Source organism: Mucor mucedo (assembly GCF_025094135.1).
Source record: "Mucor mucedo strain NRRL 3635 chromosome Unknown EV154scaffold_88, whole genome shotgun sequence".
Lineage (NCBI taxonomy): Eukaryota > Fungi > Mucoromycota > Mucoromycetes > Mucorales > Mucoraceae > Mucor > Mucor mucedo.
In genome coordinates, this window is record NW_026252372.1 from 70122 (window position 1) to 93535 (window position 23414).

General features: G+C 36.0%; 8 protein-coding genes across 8 annotated transcripts; 2 read left to right on the plus strand and 6 right to left on the minus strand.

Moving 5' to 3' along the window:
• Positions 1–3233: 3233 nt before the first annotated feature.
• Positions 3234–3743, minus strand: EV154DRAFT_398799 (uncharacterized protein; the record flags this gene model as incomplete). Its single annotated transcript, XM_051595240.1, has 1 exon — positions 3234–3743. A coding segment is annotated over one exon (510 nt), but the record flags the coding sequence as incomplete, so codon positions are not given.
• Positions 3744–5817: 2074 nt separating this feature from the next.
• EV154DRAFT_484241 (uncharacterized protein) lies at positions 5818–8023 on the minus strand (the record flags this gene model as incomplete). The annotated part of the gene is made up of 10 exons (XM_051598642.1): positions 5818–5874; positions 5921–5983; positions 6005–6062; positions 6145–6245; positions 6791–6847; positions 7113–7217; positions 7255–7364; positions 7585–7734; positions 7842–7956; positions 7994–8023. 10 exons carry the CDS (start codon positions 8021–8023, stop codon positions 5818–5820), a joined length of 846 nt encoding a protein of 281 aa, XP_051454691.1.
• Positions 8024–10689: 2666 nt separating this feature from the next.
• On the minus strand, positions 10690–11303 carry EV154DRAFT_484242 (uncharacterized protein; the record flags this gene model as incomplete). The annotated part of the gene is made up of 3 exons (XM_051598643.1): positions 10690–11057; positions 11201–11219; positions 11289–11303. 3 exons carry the CDS (start codon positions 11301–11303, stop codon positions 10690–10692), a joined length of 402 nt encoding a protein of 133 aa, XP_051454692.1.
• Positions 11304–11591: 288 nt separating this feature from the next.
• EV154DRAFT_518169 (uncharacterized protein) lies at positions 11592–13729 on the minus strand. The gene is made up of 10 exons (XM_051602582.1): positions 13506–13729; positions 13439–13450; positions 13326–13385; positions 13137–13252; positions 12914–13082; positions 12753–12853; positions 12554–12694; positions 12072–12489; positions 11787–12021; positions 11592–11726 (listed from the first exon to the last, which is right to left on the minus strand). The coding sequence occupies exons 1-10, from the start codon at positions 13617–13619 to the stop codon at positions 11701–11703; spliced, it is 1392 nt and encodes a 463-aa protein (XP_051454693.1). The 5' UTR covers positions 13620–13729; the 3' UTR covers positions 11592–11700.
• Positions 13730–13941: 212 nt separating this feature from the next.
• Positions 13942–16126, minus strand: EV154DRAFT_518175 (uncharacterized protein). Its single transcript, XM_051602583.1, has 9 exons — positions 15791–16126; positions 15724–15735; positions 15611–15670; positions 15422–15537; positions 15199–15367; positions 15038–15138; positions 14839–14979; positions 14357–14774; positions 13942–14306 (listed from the first exon to the last, which is right to left on the minus strand). The coding sequence occupies exons 1-9, from the start codon at positions 15902–15904 to the stop codon at positions 14046–14048; spliced, it is 1392 nt and encodes a 463-aa protein (XP_051454694.1). The 5' UTR covers positions 15905–16126; the 3' UTR covers positions 13942–14045.
• A 327-nt stretch (positions 16127–16453) lies between these two features.
• Positions 16454–17349, minus strand: EV154DRAFT_312735 (uncharacterized protein). The gene has a single exon (XM_051594918.1). It carries the CDS (start codon positions 17110–17112, stop codon positions 16633–16635), a length of 480 nt encoding a protein of 159 aa, XP_051454695.1. The 5' UTR covers positions 17113–17349; the 3' UTR covers positions 16454–16632.
• A 2207-nt stretch (positions 17350–19556) lies between these two features.
• On the plus strand, positions 19557–21793 carry EV154DRAFT_484246 (6-phosphofructo-2-kinase-domain-containing protein; the record flags this gene model as incomplete). Its single annotated transcript, XM_051598644.1, has 9 exons — positions 19557–19854; positions 19912–19959; positions 20023–20308; positions 20369–20447; positions 20507–20762; positions 20815–20888; positions 20951–21280; positions 21354–21628; positions 21691–21793. 9 exons carry the CDS (start codon positions 19557–19559, stop codon positions 21791–21793), a joined length of 1749 nt encoding a protein of 582 aa, XP_051454696.1.
• Positions 21794–21979: 186 nt separating this feature from the next.
• On the plus strand, positions 21980–22868 carry EV154DRAFT_425963 (uncharacterized protein; the record flags this gene model as incomplete). Its single annotated transcript, XM_051596280.1, has 2 exons — positions 21980–22349; positions 22408–22868. 2 exons carry the CDS (start codon positions 21980–21982, stop codon positions 22866–22868), a joined length of 831 nt encoding a protein of 276 aa, XP_051454697.1.
• Between the last annotated feature and the right edge of the window lie 546 nt (positions 22869–23414).

The following is a 23414-nucleotide window of genomic DNA, read 5'->3' on the forward strand; positions in this document are numbered from 1 at the left end:
GTCTCTGATAATGTAATTTGTGAGAGTATGACTTCTTCCTCCGAAATTTTTCGTAGCAATGTCAACTCGTCGTCGGTAAGTGTGTCCACAGTAACAATTGATTCCACAATATATTGTAGCATTTATGCTTCACCTAGTCCAACACAAAACACTGATCTTTTGCTCGAAGCTTTGGAATTTAAAATTAGACACCCATATATTAACATCGTAATTGCTGGTGACTTCAACATTGACTTCAATCAAGATTCCACAGAAAGAACGGCAATAGTTTCTTTCCAGGGCCAACATGGTATCCAAAGCTCGCTTCCTGATTTCGTAAAATCAACTACAAAGTTAAAAACTTTCATCGACAACATTTTCACTAATCAAGACGTAATTTCTTCTGGACGATACATCTCATTCACAAGTTACCATGAACCTCTGTGGATGTTGACTTAAAAGCAAAAATAAATAAACAAATATGAATATTTCAATAATTATAAAATCAACTTTGGGTTTGCTGATGGGTCCTCCGGGAACCGCGTATTTTTACAGGAGCGAAGCGCAGGTCAAAAAATATGTGGTCGGAGGACTGGCCTAATACGCCTTTTAAAAAATGGGATCAGTGACCCGAAGGGGAGCCCCATTTTTTTTTTATTCTTATGCTTGGTGTGAAAGAAGACGTTGTTTTGTCAACTAATTAACCCCCCTCCAAATGAAAATCCTCTTTGAATAAACGGCTACCAGCATCAGCAATGTTGTTTAAATGACCCGGCAAATATACAACATCGTATGATAAACTGAATAGTGTCTCGTAATAAGTCAATAATAAGTGGTTCGGCACCTCTTGACTGTGAAGATAAATAAGAGATCGGTGGTCGGTATGTAATGTAAAGTGCTTCTGAATTAACCATTTACTAAATCGCTCAAAGCAGAAAAGAATAGCTAATAATTCACGACGTGTTGTACTGTAATTTGTTTCAACTTTGTTTAAAGCTCGACTAGCCATAGCCACAAATTGTTTTTCAGTGTTCACGAGCATATACAGTACCCCGGAAATACCCGTATTTGATGCGTCAGTAGCAACATGCAAAGGATATTGGTAATCGATACAATGGATAAGTGGAGCTGACACTAGTGCAAGTTTCATATTGTTGAAAGCTTTTGTGTGTTCATCCGTCCAAACAGCAGGTAAATCTTTAACGTTACGTAATTTGTCAAGGTTATCACTAATATGTGCATACATAGGAATGTGGGCTCGGAAGAAATTCATGTAACCTAAATAAGATTGCAGCCTTTTCGTTGTTGTGGGAAGTTTAAATTCTGTGACCGTATTGACCTTTCGATGATCAGGCATTAATCCACCGCCTTTCGCCATGGACCACCCCAAGAGATGAATACTAGTTTGAGCCAATATAATCTTTTCAGGTGCAATAACCAAGTTAGCTTTTGTTAAGCGTCTCAATACTTCAGAGACACATTCGGTATGATACGTCAAAGGTCCAGCTGTACTGATTGTCAAATCATCAACATATACTTGGATGTAAGGAAGATCAGAAAAAAGTTCTTGGGCACTTGTTGTACTAAATTGCCGACAAAAGTGATACCGAAGCACATTTTGACAAAACGATACTGACGGTTGGAATAAGGACATGTGCATGACAATTTATGACGATCTTCGGCAGCAACAAGGAAACTGTTGAAGCAAGATTTGATATCAATAATTGTATGCATCTCAGCATTACCGATGCGACCCAATATATCATGAATTAATGGATAACTCTGAGTGTCAGTGACTGTGAGGATAGAATTTAAATTTCGGACGTCCGTGACTAAACGAATTTTGTCAAACGAGAAGATACCATCAGCGTTCTTTTTGGCAACAACTAATAATGGAGAATTAAAACCGGTATGAGATGTAGCTAATTCAATGACACCTTCATCTAACCATGTATTAATTTGTTTGCGAACTGCAGTCTCATATGCGTATGGTAAAGGGTATTGTTTCTTAAAAGCGATACATCCTGGCTTTGTATTTAAATGGATAACAGCGCCTGGTAAATTACAGTATGTGTTCTTCATATCAATGTTAGCATTTTCTTTTGATAACGGATCTAATATTGCTTTCATAGCTTCACGTTCTACTTCGGTTCCGTATGGACTATTGCTAGGTTTGGAAATTGGATCAGCAGGAGTTGGAGGAAAAGGGTTATTACTATCTTGGATATTGAAATGTGACAATGATAATCCAGTAAGTCCAATATTCAATGTAGAAAAAATATCCATTCCGATTAAAATAGGAATATTTTCATTGTTTTTAGTAGTATAGAATTCAAAAATTTCGTAATGATGATAAAGCAATTTATTATTATAGAATGTTTTTAAACTAGTGGTTCCTAAGCGTTGCTTTGTACAAGATAAATGACCCAATTGAACAGTTCTAGAAGAAGGTGAAACTTGAATCGCATTACCAAGATACTTGACAAAGGAAGGATGTACCATAGAATTTGTAGCACCAGTATCTGCAATAGCATATGTCTTGATGTTTTCTATAATAATGGGAATGATGATCATGTTAGATTTATTAGCCGGAGGATGACTGAAAATGTTATGAAACTTACATTGTTGTGCTTGGCGGGCTACCATACTGGCATCTGTCATTTCGGTATCATCTTGACTGCCATTGGGCTCACTAGGCGTTGCATCGCTAGTGTTATTAGCAAAATCATTCCACAACCCAGTAGACGTACTGGCTGTATTGGGAGGAACACGATTGACCGGGACGTTGTTGGCATTACGGCGATTACCAGACGAACGAGCAAAACTGATAGCATTCAGATGAATATTGCCATCACAGTTGGGGCCATTACGAGAGGTATTCCATACATGTTGAGGAGTCCAGTTATCCGCGTGGCACTTACGACATTTACAGTTGTTACGGGGCACTTCACCAGCAGCAGCAGCATTGCAATCCACAGTGTTGTGTGTGGTTACACGATGGAAAGAACAAAATTTTCCAGAGGGACTTCTTGATTGGTGGTGTCTTGGTTGGTGTTGAATCGCAGCAGAAGACGAACAAGAAGGACCAGTGAACCGGATGCACGTTCTTGAATGTTATGATGGGATGTTACAGCATGCTTAGACAGACGCGAAGACTGATGGACATCATCATTTTGATTCATTACCATGGCTGAGCGCTTAGGGGCACGAGGAGCAGGGACATTCAAAGAAGAAGCGCTCATTTTACCGTTGGACAGGCGGTTGAGTAACCCACGAACAAGACCAGTGAGAACATCTACATCGTTTTGCTTGTAAATTGGCAAAGTGGCAGTGGCAATGGAAACTTGATTCATAAGATTGTCACGTAACGCAAAAAGATTTTTTTCAGCCAGAACGAACTTTGGGAGGACCTGATCGACAACACAACGACGAAGACTATTGAATCGATCAATAAAGGACTCCAGTGTTTCACCTCGAAGGATACTGATGTTGTTCAACTCTCTGGCGCAGTTGTTACGTTCCTCTTGGGCATTAAGACCATAACGAGCTTGGAAAGCAGCAGAGAATTGAAGCCATGTTGGATCCATTTGGAAGACACAACGGAACTTGCTGAGATAGCCTTCAAACAAGACATGAGTGTTGGTTGTCAGTTGGGGAGGAAGCAAATGTAAGAAATTGGCATCCAAATCCAGATTGTGGCAATTCATGACATCTGTGAAACGAGTCAAACAGGTTTTGATATCTTCAAAAATATGTTCACCAGGTATATTATCATGACCTTCCTAGCAAAACATAGGCAATTTGACAGGGACTACGGATGATTTTCTTGACGCTTTAATAGTGTCTTTCATGGTATCTTTCATGAATTCAGGACTATTCCTCATCAATTTCAAGTCTTAATTACGACGATTCAGACAAGTACGCTGATTGTTCACGAGAGAATCAATTTCAGGAGCAGCACCGACATACATGTTAAGAGATGCAATTTCTTCTTGAATATAAGAAACAGTACGTATGATGTTTTCAATCTTGTCACTAGTTGTAGTAGGCTTAGGTTCACCAGTAGCTAAGTTCTTGATCGGGGTAACTTCATCCGTGGGCTCATTCAAAGTAGTAGCTTCAACGAATGTTTGTTCAATACCTTCCATATATTCATCTTGAGTATCAAGTGTTAGTTCATCTCTAGAAAATCAAATTCTTATTCATTCAAATTCACAAACAAATTTACAAACCCCAACAACCAACAAAAACATCGACTAGAGACAAGTGTCGCTGATTCTTATCTTGCTGTGAAAAAATGTATTTTCGTACATTGTTCTGAAGAAACTGCTTGTAAAAAGCGAATCGTTTTCTGAAAAGTTTTTTCTAAGAAACTTAACGTTTCCAGTAAGACTAAAAATATTGAAATTATATCTTTGAGACACCTAACTACCTTCCGTTTATAGCAATGTTAGCAAAAAAAAAACGAAGGGTCTTTTGGACAGTCGCTGGTATCTTTACGGAAGTTGTTGGCATTTACTTGTCTTTCCAAGCATACCAAAAAAAAAAAAAAAAAAAAAAAAAAAAAAAAAAAAAAGACGTCCTAGTAATCTATTAGGATGCAGTTAATTTGTATCATTATATTATTTAACTTTGTGTAGTGTTAGTTGCTACATACTTCTTGAACAAGGTCGTCGTGAAGTTTATACATTTGATTGTTGGTAGTTCTCAATTTCATCACCGTTTCCAGTACAGTTTTATTTGCTTTAGACCTCTATATCTCTTTCTCTTAGTCAGAAGATGCATCACAAAGGTAAAGATACATTAATAAAATAGAAATATGTGTGAGAAAAAAAACTCTATTACAATAAATTTATGCATGTTTGCATTAGTTTGGCTTGCGGAAACCTGACCACTGTTTAAGGTTTGTTTCACCTTCACTCAACAGAATTTTATTTATAATCACAAATCATATGTTTATCTTTTACAAGTGTACACAAATTGCTTATATTTTGTCTTTAGTGACATTTATAATTTATACAAAGAAAATATGTTCACCTTAAATATATATAGTTTATTATGAGCAATATAAGTGTTGTATGCACATACCGGTTTCTGATGAGCGTTTTTTGAATTGGGATGCATCTGCCTTTGTTAAAGGTTCGACTTTTGAAAAATTGACTGTTCCAAAATAAGCAATGCTTGTGAACAGTTACACTCGCTGGCTCTCCTACTTTGGACCAAGCTCGCCCTCTTATCATATGCGCATTAAAGCCTGCTTCATCTACAAATACGCAATTCTTTTTAAAATCGACGCCGATTTCCTTCCATTTACTTACCACCTCACAACGAAGCTGAAGTGTTCGTTCAGCATCTCTTTCTTCGTTGTAAATAAAAATAATGTTTCACGAAATTTTTCTCACCTTTAATTTAAACCGAAGCTGCCATTAAAGGGGTTTCCTCGTTTGTTCCTCAATCTCTTGAATTTGGCAGTAGCGTCCAATTTTAAAAAAATTAAAGTTAGTATTAGTATGAATGTATTATATACCGATAAAATTTATATTTATGTACCAATCCATCAAAGCTATTATCCACTAAACACTGTAGATAGTTTCAATGAGCAAGTTACTATGTCCTAAGAAAATGATAAATAAAAAATACATATGAAAAATGAGATTGGTATAGATAATTAGAAATGGCGGAATACTAATTTGGATGTAAACTTTATTATCCCTACGCAATCTTCTTTTATTTGAAAGCCATTTTTTCTTACAGACAGCCACCTAATTGCTTAAGTTACGAGAGAAAAAGAAAAATGGTAAGTATTATATTTTGATTATAATTTCTGTAAGTAAGAGATCATCTTAAAAGTGCTATTGGATGTCGATGAGTAAATAAAAGTATTAGCTTTATAATCTATCAATATATATATATATATTAATGAGAAAAACTTATCTTTTACGTATTGATCATAAACATGTCTAAAAATATTATCAATGGCCACCGCTAATGGTTTTTGAACATTCTATAAAAGTGTCATAGTTACTTTTTTGCAATCAGAGGCCAGATAAGTCAAAGATAGAGGTAAACTAAGTGAGAGACTACTACAATCAATGGTCAGCATAGATAAAATAATAAAGAGGAGTCAATAAACCACGGAAATAACTGTGTGGATAGCACACTTACAATAGCACGTATGAGAAACAGTATTCTTTTTTTAGAGCAGTGAAGCATACATTCGCCAAGACACAACAGATACTTGGACCAATTAAAAGCTGTAGTATATTCTATAAACAGGAAGATGAAAAGTAATGAAGAAGAAAGAAAAATGTCGTCTTCGTCAATCTTTTTAAAGTTAAAAAAATAACAACCAACTTGTGTCTAATAAAAAACATGGTCAAGCACATGCACGAAGTGCATAATACTCGATTAGCAAGTTCTTTTGAAGTGCTGATTTCTAAAATTGTTATTTACATTTATTATACCTTTACAGTATAATTTTTTCCCTAAATCCTATTGATGGTGCATCATAAAATATTAACTTCAAAATAGCAACAAAAATATAAAAACTAAAACGACAATCTAAAATGAAATATTGATTTTATTTACACCATTTCCAAAAAAAATAATACAGCAATCTTCTTTGACCTCTGCTTGGTTCTAATTCATTCATCTGACGCTTAATTTCCTTTTTACTATATTATATCCAATTATATTTGAACCATATAAAACAAGATTCGAATCAGTGAATATAGATAATCGAAAAAAATGCCGTATATCCAGTAGCTATTAAGCAGCGAGACAAGAAAATATCAAAGCAACAAAACCTTACCACTATAAACACGTAGTGGGCATCATCTCTAGCAATGTTCGCCTTCAAGTCTACCAACTATTGGCTTAGGTTTTGCACAATGTTCCGTATTTACAAAGCAAAGTAACAACACGAGTGCCTTCATGTGTACACAAATCACGCTAAGGCTAGTTCCCGCGCCTAAAGGGCCCCACACTGGTAGATGAAAGGCTCCTTGTAGGTGCACTCGAAATTACAGAGCTTGATATAGTCCAAATAATAAATATAAAATGCAGAGGAGTCAATTAAAAAAAAACAGAAGTTAGTAATGGCCCATTAGATTTGCATTTGTACTTGTAGTTACCTGTAAATAACGACTACCACTCCTAACACCAAAGCAGCAAAACCTTACCACTATAAACACGTAGTGGGCATCATCTCTAGCAATGTTCGCCTTCAAGTCTACCAACTATTGGCTTAGGTTTTGCACAATGTTCTGTACTTACAAAGCAAAGTAACAACACGAGTGCCTTCATGTGTACACAAATCACGCTAAGGCTAGTTCCCGCGCCTAAAGGGCTCCACACTGGTAGATGAAAGGCTCCTTGTAGGTGCACTCGAAATTACAGAGCTTGATATAGTCCAAATAATAAATATAAAATGCAGAGGAGTCAATTAAAAAAAAACAGAAGTTAGTAATGGCCCATTAGATTTGCATTTGTACTTGTAGTTACCTGTAAATAACGACTACCACTCCTAACACCAAAGCAGCAAAACCTTACCACTATAAACACGTAGTGGGCATCATCTCTAGCAATGTTCGCCTTCAAGTCTACCAACTATTGGCTTAGGTTTTGCACAATGTTCCGTACTTGCAAAGCAAAGTAACAACACGAGTGCCTTCATGTGTACACAAATCACGCTAAGGCTAGTTCCCGCGCCTAAAGGGCCCCACACTGGTAGATGAAAGGCTCCTTGTAGGTGCACTCGAAATTACAGAGCTTGATATAGTCCAAATAATAAATATAAAATGCAGAGGAGTCAATTAAAAAAAGCAGAAGTTAGTAATGGCCCATTAGATTTGCATTTGTACTTGTAGTTACCTGTAAATAACGACTACCACTCCTAACACCAAAGCAGCAAAACCTTACCACTATAAACACGTAGTGGGCATCATCTCTAGCAATGTTCGCCTTCAAGTCTACCAACTATTGGCTTAGGTTTTGCACAATGTTCCGTACTTACAAAGCAAAGTAACAACACGAGTGCCTTCATGTGTACACAAATCACGCTAAGGCTAGTTCCCGCGCCTAAAGGGCCCCACACTGGTAGATGAAAGGCTCCTTGTAGGTGCACTCGAAATTACAGAGCTTGATATAGTCCAAATAATGAAAAATACAATGCAGAAAAAGAACTGAATAGAAATTTTTGGCGTGAGACACATGTCTGGGGTGACTGCTTCTCTAGTAAAAAACCATATAATTGGATACAGTGAGCCAATAGGGTTTGAGATTATCGTCGGTTGTGGAATTACTGGCTTTTACATGAAAAACTCCAAGCGTTTTACACTTTTACTAGTTGTCGGTTCCTCTCATTTAATTTTAAATGGCCAAGCAAAAAGTTGAAAAAACCAACAAAGCCTCGAAGTTTTTTTTCCGCGAAACGATTTAACAGAAAAAAACAACATTAAATAGAATTGTCAGCAGTAAACGATGCAATCAGAAATACAAATCCAGTTGCCTAAGTGCTCTTAATTTTTCGAGAAATATGGAATAGTTCGTAGTTAAAAAAACTTAAAAATGTCAATGTCACATTTTGGTCTAAGAACCAGTCGATGAATTGATTGAAGATTTAGTCAAGAATCTGGTTGAGGTTTCAGTTAAAGATTCAACCGGGGGAAGATGGCTGGCAACGGTGTCCTGATCGAGTATTTGGAGATCTTTCAAAGTTTAATAAACGAACGATATCCTTCTGAATAAAACAATGGTATTTTTTGGATAGGGCTGGTGTTGTTTTTTTTTCTTTCCTGAAGAAAAATTATAATTATTATTTATGCAGAGCACGAGTATATCTTTGGATTACCCGCAAAGGTTTGGGAGGACTGATGTTTTAGAAACAATTGTCTGGAAGCTTGAAACAAAAGGCTACAATAAAAAGCCTCACGCTCGAAGAATTGTGGATATGTTCAGGTGTTGCAGGAAAAGGTTTTTTATACCTTGTGTATGCTAAATCGCCCCCCCCCCTTCTTTTATTTGAAATGCTAGTTGCTTTAGCTTTATAAATCAATGCAATATAGATGCTGTGACTCAAAATGTGATGCTTCATATAATGCGCATGATCCAGAAATCATTGAACAGCTCCCTCTTGAATTTAAGTTGAGTTTATGCCGTTCTTTTTCACAGAGGAAGAATGTCAAAAGTATTTGCACACCTTGTGAAATCCTCCATTCGAAACTCTGTTGGTTCAGAGAGAGTTCAAAAGATACTTCGCGAGCTTCACGTACTTCATCATGATACAATTAAACCTGAATATTTGCTTTCTGTCTGTATACAAGAAAAGAAACGAAACTTTTCAGTATTAGAGACACTCCTACCAGAAAATGAGATAGCCAAAAGGTGATTATGGATATGAAATGACAATTGCGCTTTATTCTGATAACGTAAAAGGTGATGAAGCATTTGTTGGAGGTATTGTATTCGGGTCATCAAATGAAGGTGTCAAGCCAGTATCTTTGATTGATGAAATGATTCGCATAATATATAGTCGTATATTTACCCTTAGCAGCCTAATGATGCCAATGACATATAGTCCTCATCTATCCGGGTTGCTCTTTTACTGTGAAACCCTAAATTACTGACCGCATTTTAGCAGTTTGTTATGGGCTTGATAATAGCTTCTAACATCATTTCGTTTAAAAGGTATGACTTATCAAAAAAATACCAACAAGCCAGTCTGGCTACGTCGGTTGGTCGGGTTGATCCGGTGACTCCAATTTCCGAGTGATTGGTCCCCCAGACATGTCTCTCGCGCCAAATTTTTGTAGCCACTATTTTAAATGGGACAGTCGGTATTAGAAACTCCTGCTTGATATTAGTTGATTTTGAAAAGTGGGTTGGCATAAGAACAATATCTATTTGATAAAGAAATAAAATGGTTAAATGTAACAAAATAAAGAAGGCTAGTCGTTATAGATGCATAGGTCTTCGAATTATTATCAACTTCTGGCATGATTCAAATTCAGAACAGGCATTGGGAACGAACCTTCTCAGTCTTCTCTCTGATGTAACATTAAGCTCAACATAGTAAAGATGAGATAATGTACAAAGGAGCGTGATAGTGTTGTTAAATGTGGTGAGTTCCATATGAATTAAAAGAAAAAAAAATCCGGGATTGATAGCTGATGAACTTTTTTTTGCTAACAAATTTGAGATAGTTGTCGACTTAGCAGTACACAAGGACTGGTCCTTCATGGGTATCGAATACAATTTGCAGGCAAGAGAAGGTAGTAAATCACAAGCTAAGGTCGTTGAGACATCGTTTAGACTTCAGTCTGCTGACCATCCTCTGCTCTTCGTATTCAATTAGGGCTTCAGATGCGGCAACTGCTACATATAGAGTATTTTTATACTTTAAGTATGCTGCCAGTATCTGACCTTTTACTCATCTCCATCTTGTTCGGTCGTTGCATGAATTAAAAGTTAGGGGACGAAAGCTATAGTTACCATTAACCACTGCATTGAGGATAGCTAAGACTGCCTTAAGAGATTGTATATGCATATACTGGAATACATGGTCTATGTCGGCTTTGTTAAATGTGTGGAGCATATTTATCAGATGAGTGTCAATAAATTATTATTGTTTCCTTCCTTATTTTCTTAGCCGGTGAAGTATTATTTTATGTGTCAAACATATAAGTACAAGCTTCGGCTTTGACGTTGGTTTCAGCTTCGGCTGACATTTGGTGTTGACAATAATACCACTATCATCGCGAACACGTAAGGCTGTATTTTCTCTCTTATACTCGAGAGCAGCATGTCTTTTTCAATTTCTAAAGCACGCTTCTTTTTCTCATGTTCCTCTTTTAACTTATCGTCCTTCTTTTTCTCACTAAGCTTCTTTTCTTGACTTTCTTCAAACTTGTCTTGCAAGATCTTTATTCTTGCTGTGTCTTTCTTGACACCTCTCTTATCAGTATTCCTACCCTTTGAGTTAAAATTGTCAGCTGAGGGCTTCAATAAACGGATATTAACCTCAGGATTCTTTATCTTCCCATCAGTACCTTCAAGAACTTTAATAGCTTCAACTATTTCTTATTGATTGGAGATTTTTTGAATGGGGCTATGGACAGAGTAGAGAAGTCGTTCAACCCTCACTAGCATCTTATCTTCGCTGTTTTGTGGATTTGTATCCCAAGGCTAATGATCATATCAAATTCATAAGAAACTTATTTACCTTGTTTATATTTAGATACCTGTATAGTTTGTTGTTATCGCTTTTTTCAGTATAAATATAGGCGGTAGTCACTGCAGCTTTCTTTTACCTCTGCACTCATCATTTTCCATTATTCTTAGTGACAGTACGTATCTAGTTTTTTTGAAAGTGAAAAAAAAAAGTAAAAAACATACCCATTCTCATGCAATTTTAGAGATGAAAAGAATGATTCGCTCAAGAATTTATTATTAAATAATATTGTAGTTATATTTGCCACATTCTGCCACAAGAGTAAAAATAATATACTAATAAAGCCTCAAGCTTCATTTCATCCAAACCTATGAGTATTCTTCACTCCCTCTCTAACTTCTTTATAACTAACCGTCATCTTCTATATCCTTTGACTTCTTTACTATCGTTTCGTAAGAACACAATAAAAAGACATTCAGCTCTTGTTATATTTTATTTAAAAAAAAAAAAAAATGGTTTTGGAAAGCTATATATTGATAAAAACTAGTAAATTATATTTCAATTTCACTGCTTGCTTTTTCTTCTTCTCCTCCAGCTTCTTCACCTTCTTTATATCCTGCTTCATCGTCTTCTGCTTCATCGTCTTCGGCTTCGTCTTCTTCAACTTCGTCTTCTTCGGCTTCTTCGGCTTCGTCTTCGTCTTCATTATTTCCTCTGTCTTCTTCATAATCTTCTGGTTCAATTACAAGCGAGATCCAGTCATTAATATCAACTTTCTGACATCCTTTTTTTTTAATAATCTTCTTTAAAATGATATCTTGTGTGTCTTTACTGTATTCATCATAGATATCAAGAGCATTTTGTAAAATGTCCTAGATCAAAGCTTAGTAAAATAGTTAGTGAAAACAACCAATTTACTTACTTCTATCAAGGCAAAGCCTCGGATAATTTTTTGTATTGCGCCAGTTCTGATCTCATGATTCGATTGTGGATAGGACATTGTATAGACTCGCTGAAGAAGATAAAGACCTTTATCGATCAAGGAAAGCACATACAAGTGACAGCTCATGCCCATGATCTGAACAATTGGCATATAAATGGTATGAATATCTTTAGGAAGTAGATACTTTGTGTTTACGACAAGATGATTTAGGTGGTTCTTGGCTGCTAAGACTGCCTTGCGCTTATCATAGTAGTACTTGTCTTCATTTGCTGCTGTCATTTTTGCAACTTCACCATTTAAAACATCAACATTCTGGCTACTAGTGAATGCTATAATACGAAGATCTAGACGAAAACCCAAGCCTGCCTCTTTACAGCTTTTAGATGTGGTATCGCCCCTTTTTGAGAAGTATTTTTTAGTCATCACATATCTAAATGTATGAAAAGCTTCATCAACTTTACCATTGCAAATAAATATCGCTTCTTATACCAAAGTATTCTTCAAACAGATAGCCCCAGAATTTTACTATATAAGATTGTTCTGAATAGGTCACTAGAAGGCTTGGATCAAACATATGATGGCGGAAGGCGTGCTGATTGAGTCTATATTCGTGAAAAAAGCTTAATAAAAGTTTTGTTAGATTTCTGTCCTTTCACTTACATATGGCTGTATATTTTCTTGACTTTTCTTTCTTCGTTATTCTGGCACTGGTAGTTCTCAACAGACATATAGGCACTCATGACGGTATTTTTATTCCTAACCTAGTACAACATCTGAAAAATCAGAATCTAATTCTACACCAAATTATACTTCAAACCTACGTTTTTAAAACTTTTTTCCAAACACCTGATGTTGGGATCATTGGCGCAATCAGTTGTATGTTTATACTTTGTGGATTTTAAAAAATTTTCCACATAAGAACCAAGTAAACATAGCTGTAAGTTCTGCTTACTGTTATCGCTAATATCAACAATTCCATTTTTGCAAAAACTACAAAGAAAACCATTAGACAAGCTGTTGTACAGGCTTAAGGCATTAGCTTACTAAGAAAAACATTTTGAACGCGTGCTTGATATTGGAATCTCGTCGCCAATCCTGAGCAAGTTACTTCCTAGAGTGCCTCTAAGGCCAGCTATGGTAATACTATCTTTTGCAGTTAACTGAGAGATAGACACGGTATTAGTCAGGACTTGTTGCTGCTTTAGGGAATTATTACTTGTGGGGTTTGTTTACCTTTACTCTTGATGTTTGTCTGCGTGATTGAGAAATTGTGCTTCTTTTTTTGTTGTTTTTCTAAGAATTTTGGTAAGTGAAAATAAAGCTAGAACTATAATTGACGAGCATACCTCCTCTAGATGCTAATTGTTTATGGTGAGTGATGACAACAACCAATTACGAAAACTTGTTTCCTACCTTCTTTATTCTTCTGAGCTGGTTAGTGTTTAATTGCATTTTCACTTCTCTCTCATCATTGGCTTGTATGGTCAACAGTTCGAGGACTTTTTTATCAGATTTGGATAAAGGCATTGTTATTCTAGGAAGCAAAAACCCTTGAAAAGATTATTTTTTGTAAGAGCAACTTTTTGTTTGTTTATAAGGAGACAGGGTCTCTGATTTATGTTACGTCACTTTATCCCATTCTCATGCAATTGTAAAGATGAAAAGAATGATTCGCTCAAGAATTTATTATTAAATAATATTGTATATTTGCCACATTCTGCCACAAGAGTAAAAATAATATACTAATAAAGCCTCAAGCTTCATTTCATCCAAACCTATGAGTATTCTTCACTCCCTCTCTAACTTCTTTATAACTAACCGTCATCTTCTATATCCTTTGACTTCTTTACTATCGTTTCGTAAGAACACAATGAAAAGACATTCAGCTCTTGTTATATTTTATTTTAAAAAAAAATTGTTTTGGAAAGCTATATAATGATAGGAACTAGTAAATTATATTTGACTTTCACTGCTTGCTTCATCGTCTTCGGCTTCGTCTTCTTCAACTTCGTCTTCTTCGGCTTCTTCGGCTTCGTCTTCGTCTTCATTATTTCCTCTGTCTTCTTCATAATCTTCTGGTTCAATTACAAGCGAGATCCAGTCATTAATATCAACTTTCTGACATCCTTTTTTTTTAATAATCTTCTTTAAAATGATATCTTGTGTGTCTTTACTGTATTCATCATAGATATCAAGAGCGTTTTGTAATATGTCCTAGATCAAAGCTTAGTAAAATAGTTAGTGAAAACAACCAATTTACTTACTTCTATCAAGGCAAAGCCTCGGATAATTTTTTGTATTGCGCCGGTTCTGATCTCATGATTCGATTGTGGATAGGACATTGTATAGACTCGCTGAAGAAGATAAAGACCTTTATCGATCAAGGAAAGCACATACAAGTGACAGCTCATGCCCATGATCTGAACAATTGGCATATAAATGGTATGAATATCTTTAGGAAGTAGATACTTTGTGTTTACGACAAGATGATTTAGGTGGTTCTTGGCTGCTAAGACTGCCTTGCGCTTATCATAGTAGTACTTGTCTTCATTTGCTGCTGTCATTTTTGCAACTTCACCATTTAAAACATCAACATTCTGGCTACTAGTGAATGCTATAATACGAAGATCTAGACGAAAACCCAAGCCTGCCTCTTTACAGCTTTTAGATGTGGTATCGCCCCTTTTTGAGAAGTATTTTTTAGTCATCACATATCTAAATGTATGAAAAGCTTCATCAACTTTACCATTGCAAATAAATATCGCTTCTTATACCAAAGTATTCTTCAAACAGATAGCCCCAGAATTTTACTATATAAGATTGTTCTGAATAGGTCACTAGAAGGCTTGGATCAAACATATGATGGCGGAAGGCGTGCTGATTGAGTCTATATTCGTGAAAAAAGCTTAATAAAAGTTTTGTTAGATTTCTGTCCTTTCACTTACATATGGCTGTATATTTTCTTGACTTTTCTTTCTTCGTTATTCTGGCACTGGTAGTTCTCAACAGACATATAGGCACTCATGACGGTATTTTTATTCCTAACCTAGTACAACATCTGAAAAATCAGAATCTAATTCTACACCAAATTATACTTCAAACCTACGTTTTTAAAACTTTTTTCCAAACACCTGATGTTGGGATCATTGGCGCAATCAGTTGTATGTTTATACTTTGTGGATTTTAAAAAATTTTCCACATAAGAACCAAGTAAACATAGCTGTAAGTTCTGCTTACTGTTATCGCTAATATCAACAATTCCATTTTTGCAAAAACTACAAAGAAAACCATTAGACAAGCTGTTGTACAGGCTTAAGGCATTAGCTTACTAAGAAAAACATTTTGAACGCGTGCTTGATATTGGAATCTCGTCGCCAATCCTGAGCAAGTTACTTCCTAGAGTGCCTCTAAGGCCAGCTATGGTAATACTATCTTTTGCAGTTAACTGAGAGATAGACACGGTATTAGTCAGGACTTGTTGCTGCTTTAGGTAATTATTACTTGTGGGGTTTGTTTACCTTTACTCTTGATGTTTGTCTGCGTGATTGAGAAATTGAGCTTCTTTTTTTGTTGTTTTTCTAAGAATTTTGGTAAGTGAAAATAAAGCTAGAACTATAATTGACGAGCATACCTCCTCTAGATGCTAATTGCTTATGGTGAGTGATGACAACAACCAATTACGAAAACTTGTTTCTTACCTTCTTTATTCTTCTGAGCTGGTTAGTGTTTAATTGCATTTTCACCTCTCTCTCATCATTGGCTTGTATGGTCAACAGTTCGAGGACTTTTTTATCAGATTTGGATAAAGGCATTGTTATTCTAGGAAGCAAAAACCCTGAAAAGATTATTTTTTGTAAGAGTAACTTTTTTTTTGTTTATAAGGAGACAGGGTCTCTGATTTATGTTACGTCACTTTATCCCTTTTTTTGTATGTGTTTGGCCAGCTATCAAATGCTTGTGTTTCAGGATGTGATTTCTATAAAGCGCAATCCTTTTTTTTTATATATTTTGTCCCTCATTCTTTTTCTTCTTTTACTTTCTTTATTTCTATCATTGCAAAGCGTTCTGTTTGGTTTTTCAATCCTTATTTTTAATAAACCAACAAGTGGTAAGACCCCTCACATACATGTTCAATTAGGTCCATATAATAATTCTTCAAAGCCATTAACGCACGCCCGTTAAAATTTCCTTTTTGGGATCTCCACGCCCGTGACCCGACTCTTGTAGCTGAGAATAATCTCCACGCCCGTACATAATATCTCCACGCCCATAATTTTCAAGCGCTAATAGCAGACCCATATAGACTGGGATTTTGTATCTGAGCCGCATAACATAAACTAAAAAGCTCCAAATATCAGAAATTAAGCGGCAGAGAAGTACTTGTCTTTTTTTTTTCTGCCCTGGGAATCGAATTAGATGGGTGTCTGACTGACTGGGAATCGAAAAATCTTAGAAATTAAGTGGGTTCTTGACTGGAAATCGAAAAGTCTTACAAATTAAGTGGAAATCAACTTGGTAAAAAAAAGATAGAAAGTAGTTTTTATTCTGTATTTGAAGTTAGAGAAGGAACTAAAGGTTCAACCAAGAGGCTAAGAAAAGAGATGCAATTTGATCTCACACTGGCGTATGTGTAATCATTCGCAGCAAAACAACGATGAAGAAGCTTTATAATCAGCTTAGCTATTATGATTCTACGGCATGTTCCGAGGTTGTTACTTTTTGTGAAAAGGAATTTTTTTAATTCATCCTTGTGCTTTTCGTTTGGTTCCCCTACAGCTAATGTCTCAGGCATATCTTCTACATCAATACCGACAAGCATTGGCACGACATGCTTTGCATCGTAATCCTTCTTGACGTTGGAAGGAATAAACAAGTGCAAAAAATCTAATATAATTGTGATAGTGGCAATACGGCTATGGTACGTATCAAGTACGTCTGTATAACGGGTAATAAGCTTATATTGCACTTCTTTGTACTCATAATAATTAGTGAAATGAAATTTGCGGGAATCCTTGATCATTTTTAATTTATCGCATGTCAATTTGGAAAACTCCTCGTCAAAATCCACAAAGAGTTAATCCAATATATGAGCACGCGTAACAGTTACTGCTTCATTCAACATATTTTGGTGGTATTATCTAATTACGAAGTTGAGTTGCTGTCATAGTGGATTACGGGGTGAGGATTGAATTTTTGGTGGGCAGTCAGTTTGCAACGCCCGTATATTTCATAGTCCGATGGCAGAGTCGGGTTACGGGCGTGCTGTTTGAAAAACCCAAATAACAAGTCCAAATAAATCATATATGATTTATTAAGTGATATTCACAACTGTGTTTTTGGCATTAAAGTATGAGGAATACCTTTAACCAAAAATGACTCTTGGGTCATTTGGAGGGCTTTAAAAGTGAGAATACTGATTGTGGTAGTAGAAGTAAATGGTGTGTCATTAAAGACAGATGCCCAATGAGATGTCCAGATGGCTTCTAAAGTAGCAGCTACAGCAGAGAGAGAGAAGGAAAATGGTTATACCTAGGAAAGCAGATAGAAATAAAGAGTGTATGGACAATCATATTAATAGCATGGATAGAGAAGGGTATGTCGCCAGAGGAGTCGATATATGTACACCACATATGTTGCCATACTTCTAATTTGGGTGGACAGGTGAAAAGAAAGTGGGAAAAGGATTCTATTGGGTCAGAACAGATTGGACATGCAGAATTTGGAAAAGAATTAGGCATGACACGGTTTAGAAACGACTTGTGTGGAAATTTCTTATGAATAAGACGGTTCCAGATATTTCTACATGAATGAGAAAGAGGTTAATTTCTAGAATCCAATCCATGGGAAACAAAAGGCTGGAGAATAAGGCGGCGGTAACGAAGAACGGGAGAGGAAAGGAGGAGAACAGATGCGACAAAATTTCTTGGTAATGAAAGGATTAAAAACCACAACTGCAGTTGGTAGGAAACCAAGTTACTTTAGGAATGGAGATACGTCAACAACTTGATGATCTGTAATTTGAGAGAAAGGAAAACAACCAGATCGAGCAAACCGAGCGGGAATGAAAGCACGAACAAAGAAAGGTATTTACCAAAGTAATTTTATTTTTCGAAACTTGTCGTAAAGAAGATTTAGTTAGATTGGGACGGGTGCGAATCTCGAAGTTGTTTCGAGGGCGAAGACGGTACTCTCTATCAACTTTAAAAGTATACGCATTGGAACTTAAAAGAGAAGCTGTAGAGCGAGCAAGTAGTAAATCATCAAAAGTAATGGGATCTAAAAGTGATTCAGCATCAGAGGATGACAAACAAAGGGATTCAGGAAGAGAGGATAACAGCTCATCAATAGCATCTTGATTAATATCATCAGGAGTGTAGAGATCACGATAAAAGGTCGAAGCAGTTTCTAACACTTATTTTTAAGTAGTACAGGTAGCTTGAGTTACTGGATGAATAAGAGGAGGAATTATTTGACGAGTAGTACGAGAGGCAACGGTACGCTTGAGATAGCCCGGGGAGAGTTCACCCTACTCGCGCCAACGAATACCTGAACGTAAGGCAAGTGTTTCCACATGATACTTTTGAATGGAAGCTGACTGTTGTTCCACGATTTGTAACTAAGGAGACAAAACAGACAGCAGAGAAGGATCAAGTTGTAATTTTTTGGAAAGACCAGAACGTTTTTCATGAAGCAAATATTCGGCTTTTACAAGATTAAACTGCCGTATTTGAGCATAGTTCATACATATTAAGTAATATGTATTCGCTATAAAAAGATGAAAATCATAAAAAAAAAAAAAAAAAAATTGTCTATGTATGAAAACATTAATTCTATAAAAGTTGTTGCACAAATTAAAACCAAACAAAAGTGAATAATTAAGCAAGAAGCTTAATTATACATTATTGAATAGTTAAAATTATAAATGAGAGATAATAAGTCCATCATAAATCTAGCTAACTTATGAAGGATCTGAACAGATTAGTATTAAAGAATATTTAAATTAGATATTTATATAAAAAAGGATTACTATGGCATGAAAACATGTAATCAGTGTTTAGTGTGATATTAGAGGCGTCAGAGCTCCACGACCACATATAGCAGTAGACGGTTACAATCGTTACTCAATATGTGTAGATAAATCATATCTTAGATTTAATGGCTAGCTATGGAGAAATAATAATATTTTTAAAATACGGCAATATCATATGTTATTAAGAAGCATGGGGTAAACTTCTTCTTTTGGTGATTCATATTCCAGCACCTGATTATGATTCAATGTAGCGTGCAATAAAACACGTAACTAACACATTTTTTTTTTTTTTTTGTGTCAAGATAATGCAACTCCCATGTTACATCAAGTTACGACATGAAATGCTTCAGTCTCACTAGCTCCGTGTCACCTGCGTATAAAAAATCAAAGCTTTTCCGCATTTTTTTTTTTTTTTTTCACAATTTCTTTTCTTCATGATGCTTTCACACTACTACAGGAACCGCAAAAATAGAACATTACCTGTACTCAAAACAGAAAAGGATTTGGAGGCCGAAGGATTGGCTAGATTATCAATCGATCTACCCTCATTCCAGGTAACAGATGAGCCTGACAGTGCCATTTCTGCATCACCGACAGTAGCAAGTCGACATAATTCCTTCATTCTGGACAATCCTGCAACAAGACGACCTAAAGCTGAAGATACAGCTTCCCTCAGCAGATATAGTATCGGGTTTGACGTTCCTGGTGCTGTACACACTATTATGACACCAAGTAAGTAAAAAGTCGTCATTGGTAACTTTTGTAGTCACTTAGCACTTTTTTTTATAGAACTAAAAACGGAGCGTCAATTGGATAGTAAATTAGTGGTAGTGATGGGTAAAAGATAAACAATTGAATTGGATAGAGAAGTTTTTCATACGCTAATCGGTTACATCCTAGTTGGTTTACCCGCAAGAGGCAAGAGTTACATTGTAAAGAAATTGAGAAGATATCTGAATTGGTTGCAGTACGAAACAAAAGTATTTAATGTGGGTAACTTGCGTCGCGTCAATAAAAACTCACAGCAACTTGATCAATCCGCAACATTTTTCGATCCTGATAATAAAGATGGTAGTAAAATTCGTGACGATTTAGCTTTAATGGTATTAGACGAATTAATCGATTGGCTCAAAAGTGGAGGGCGCGTGGCAATCCATGATGCAACGAATTCCACTGTACAAAGAAGGTAACTTGGCATCAACGAAAAAAAAAATGGCATGTTTAAATATTCAAATTACCTGTTTAGAAAATTATTAATTGATCGGCTTCAACGTGAACCAGAAATCAAAGTGTTATTGTTAGAATCTGTTTGTACAGACAAAGCTGTAAGAAGGATTTTCTTTATTTGTTGTCTTTTGGAAAATCTTCTCACTTATTTATTTAGGTTCTGGAACGTAACTTTAGGCTGAAATTATCCGGACCTGATTACAAAGACAAGGATCCTGCGAAAGCATTATCTGATTTTAGACATCGTGTAGCAAATTATGAGAGAGCTTATGAATCAGTGGGGGATTGGGAAGAAGAAAATGATATTCAATATTGTAAACTGGTTAATGTGGGTAAAAAAGTCATTGCTCATAACATATCAGGCTATCTCTCTGGCCAGTGTATATTTTACTTGATGAACTTCAATCTAGCTGGTATGTTTTGGTCATTGTGATGTTTTTGTTATACTAATCTAAACAAATACAGAACGTCAAATATTTGTCACACGTCATGGTGAAAGTGAAGATAACATATCAGGTAGAATTGGCGGAGATGCTCCCGTAAGTCTACATGCCCCTATTTTTTTATGCTGGTCTTGACTTCTTTTTTTCACTACTGCTAGCTGTCTGCAAAGGGTAGGAAGTTTAGTAAATGTTTAGCTAGATTTGTAAAAGAGAGAAGAATTGCGTTTGCTTTAGATCTCGCCAGAAGAAAAATTAAACAGGAAAAGGAATCAAAAGATCCGTTGAAAGGGTCGGATGAGGAGGATGAGGATGGCATAGAAAGGTTTAGAACCGAAAAAAAAGTCAAGGCAAGGGCTGAGGCTATATCAAATTCACAGTTTACGATTTGGACTAGTATGTTGAAAAGAAGTATGCAAACTGCTGAATCATTTGATCCTGATGAGTATGATATCAAACATATCCGCTTTCTAAATGAGATTAACTCTGGAGTAAGTCAAAAAAAAAAAAAAAAAAAAAAAAAAAAAGAGGAATAAAATGCTGATGTAATTATTCTCTTTTTAGAGCAGAGAGGGTATGACATATGAAGAGATAAAAGCACAACATCCATCCGAATTTCAGGCTCGTCAAGATAATAAGCTCTATTATCGTTACCCGGGTATGGGAGGTGAATCATATTTGGATGTTATCCATAGACTCCAATCTATGATTATAGAATTGGAACGAATGAATCAATCCTGCTTAATTGTTACACATAGAGTTGTTTTACGAATCTTGCTTGGATATCTGCTAGAATGGTCTCAAACACAAATGCCTCATATGCTAGTACCCATTCATACGTATGTGAGCGTACAAATTCAGAATGATGGACTTTAAAACTCATTTTTTTTTTTTATATCAGTGTTTACGAATTGCGACCCAAACCTTATGGTGTAGAATTGACGAATTGGACATGGGATGAAGAGACTGATACATTTGTCGTGTTGAAAGAAACCACTCAATAATAACAATAAAAAATTGCCGCATTATTACTAGATATAGATTATATTTTGTCGAGTTAGGCCCACTGGATGACACACAAACATTCGTGTGTGCAATGTGACTCTTAAATAGTCTGGCATAAAAAAAAAATAACATTTCAGGTTTTTCCGTTAGTTCTTTTTCTTTCTCCACAACCTCACCGTTCTGATATGACTGACCAGGCGCCTCAGCGTACAAGACTTACAAAGTCAAAGGCCACGGCTTCAACAACAGCTATACAGACCTTGGAAATAACAACGACAGCTGTGGTAACTACAAATAATGACAGTTTAACACCTTCGCCTCCAACAACTACTGCCACTGAAGACTCCGAAGAGTTGACACGAAAACAATCTCACCATCACCATTATCATCATATTCGGTCTCCTGCATTTGAAGCAAATTCAACTCTCAGTTCCCCATTGCCTTCACCGCAGATTGTTGACACACTAACTCCTATTTCCGCTGAGCTTGTCTTACCACCACCGATCGTAAAAGGCCCTTCAGAAGCAATAGTTGCACTTCAAGATGCTGCTAATGGTAGCCTTTTTTATTTTTACTTTTATCAAAGTATCTTGTGCTGACCATTTTATAATAGCGACAAATAAGAAACCTCTAAAAAATAAATCAGCCTCAACTGAAATCCAGCTTTTCGAATCATCATTTTTTTCTGCAGCACTCTTGATTCAATGGTCTAATCTTATGGGCCCCAAGGTTGAAAAAGTGTGGTCAGTTGAGCCCATGGAAGAAAAATTACAGATGATGATTGGTAGGCAAGTATTAAACGGGGAAATGGGAAGAACCTTAAAAGGTGTGGAGCCGAAATGGATCGTACTTCATCGACAAGCCATTATCTGCACTGCATTTTTGTTCCAAGATCCTACTTTAGAATCATTGTGTGCATTCGTATTGGTTGTACCCGTAAGATATTTAAGGAACTTCTCACAGTATTTCAATGTACTGTGTGATCGTATACCCAGTCAATTAGTTGATCCTCTTTTAAAGTTACGCAAAATTCATAAACGTCACTCAATCGTAGGTTTATCAGTGATAAGATAATCTTTTTTTTTATCTAATCTCTTTCACAATGTAGACCTGGTCGAACGCTTTAAATTTTTTCACTGTAGATAAGCTAGTGCCATTTGTAAAATCTGTGATGGATTTGGAATCTGTTTCATTGCCGATTGATTGTGTAAAGGTGAGGTTTCAAAAAAATCAAATTAGGGTCATGCAAATCATCCCACATACACACACACACCACCCCACACGCACGCACACACACATATAATTAATCAGACAAATATAGACAAGTCATACTATCCTGGATAACGAATCTAGACAAATGTTGGATTCCCCATTTATTGCCAAGTTTGTAAAATATAAAAAAAATCACAGTGCTGTACAACCATGACTTATTCAAGAACAATCATAGGGTAATCACATCACATCTGCAGACTTTTGGCTCTACTTTACTTGTGGGTAATACCTTAACAAGTATGAATATGGTAAATTGGCAGTTAGAGGTGGTACGTTGATTAAACTATACTCATATTAAAATAGGTTATAAATACGTTGGCACTATTTTTATCACCGGAAGAAAGAAGC

Bases quoted from the DNA above. Each gene is read 5' to 3' on its own strand.
- EV154DRAFT_518169 (XM_051602582.1), bottom strand. From the start codon at position 13,619: ATGCCTTTATCCAAATCTGATAAAAAAGTCCTCGAACTGTTGACCATA. The intron at 13,083-13,136 runs GTAAGCTAATGC...TTTTCTTTGTAG, and splicing joins CGTTCAAAATGTTTTTCTTA to TTTTTGCAAAAATGGAATTG. The intron at 12,854-12,913 runs GTAGGTTTGAAG...ATGTTGTACTAG, and splicing joins TGGAAAAAAGTTTTAAAAAC to GTTAGGAATAAAAATACCGT.
- EV154DRAFT_518175 (XM_051602583.1), bottom strand. From the start codon at position 15,904: ATGCCTTTATCCAAATCTGATAAAAAAGTCCTCGAACTGTTGACCATA. The intron at 15,368-15,421 runs GTAAGCTAATGC...TTTTCTTTGTAG, and splicing joins CGTTCAAAATGTTTTTCTTA to TTTTTGCAAAAATGGAATTG. The intron at 14,775-14,838 runs GTAAAGTTGATG...CTTCTCAAAAAG, and splicing joins AGCGATATTTATTTGCAATG to GGGCGATACCACATCTAAAA.
- EV154DRAFT_312735 (XM_051594918.1), bottom strand. From the start codon at position 17,112: ATGATCAAGGATTCCCGCAAATTTCATTTCACTAATTATTATGAGTAC.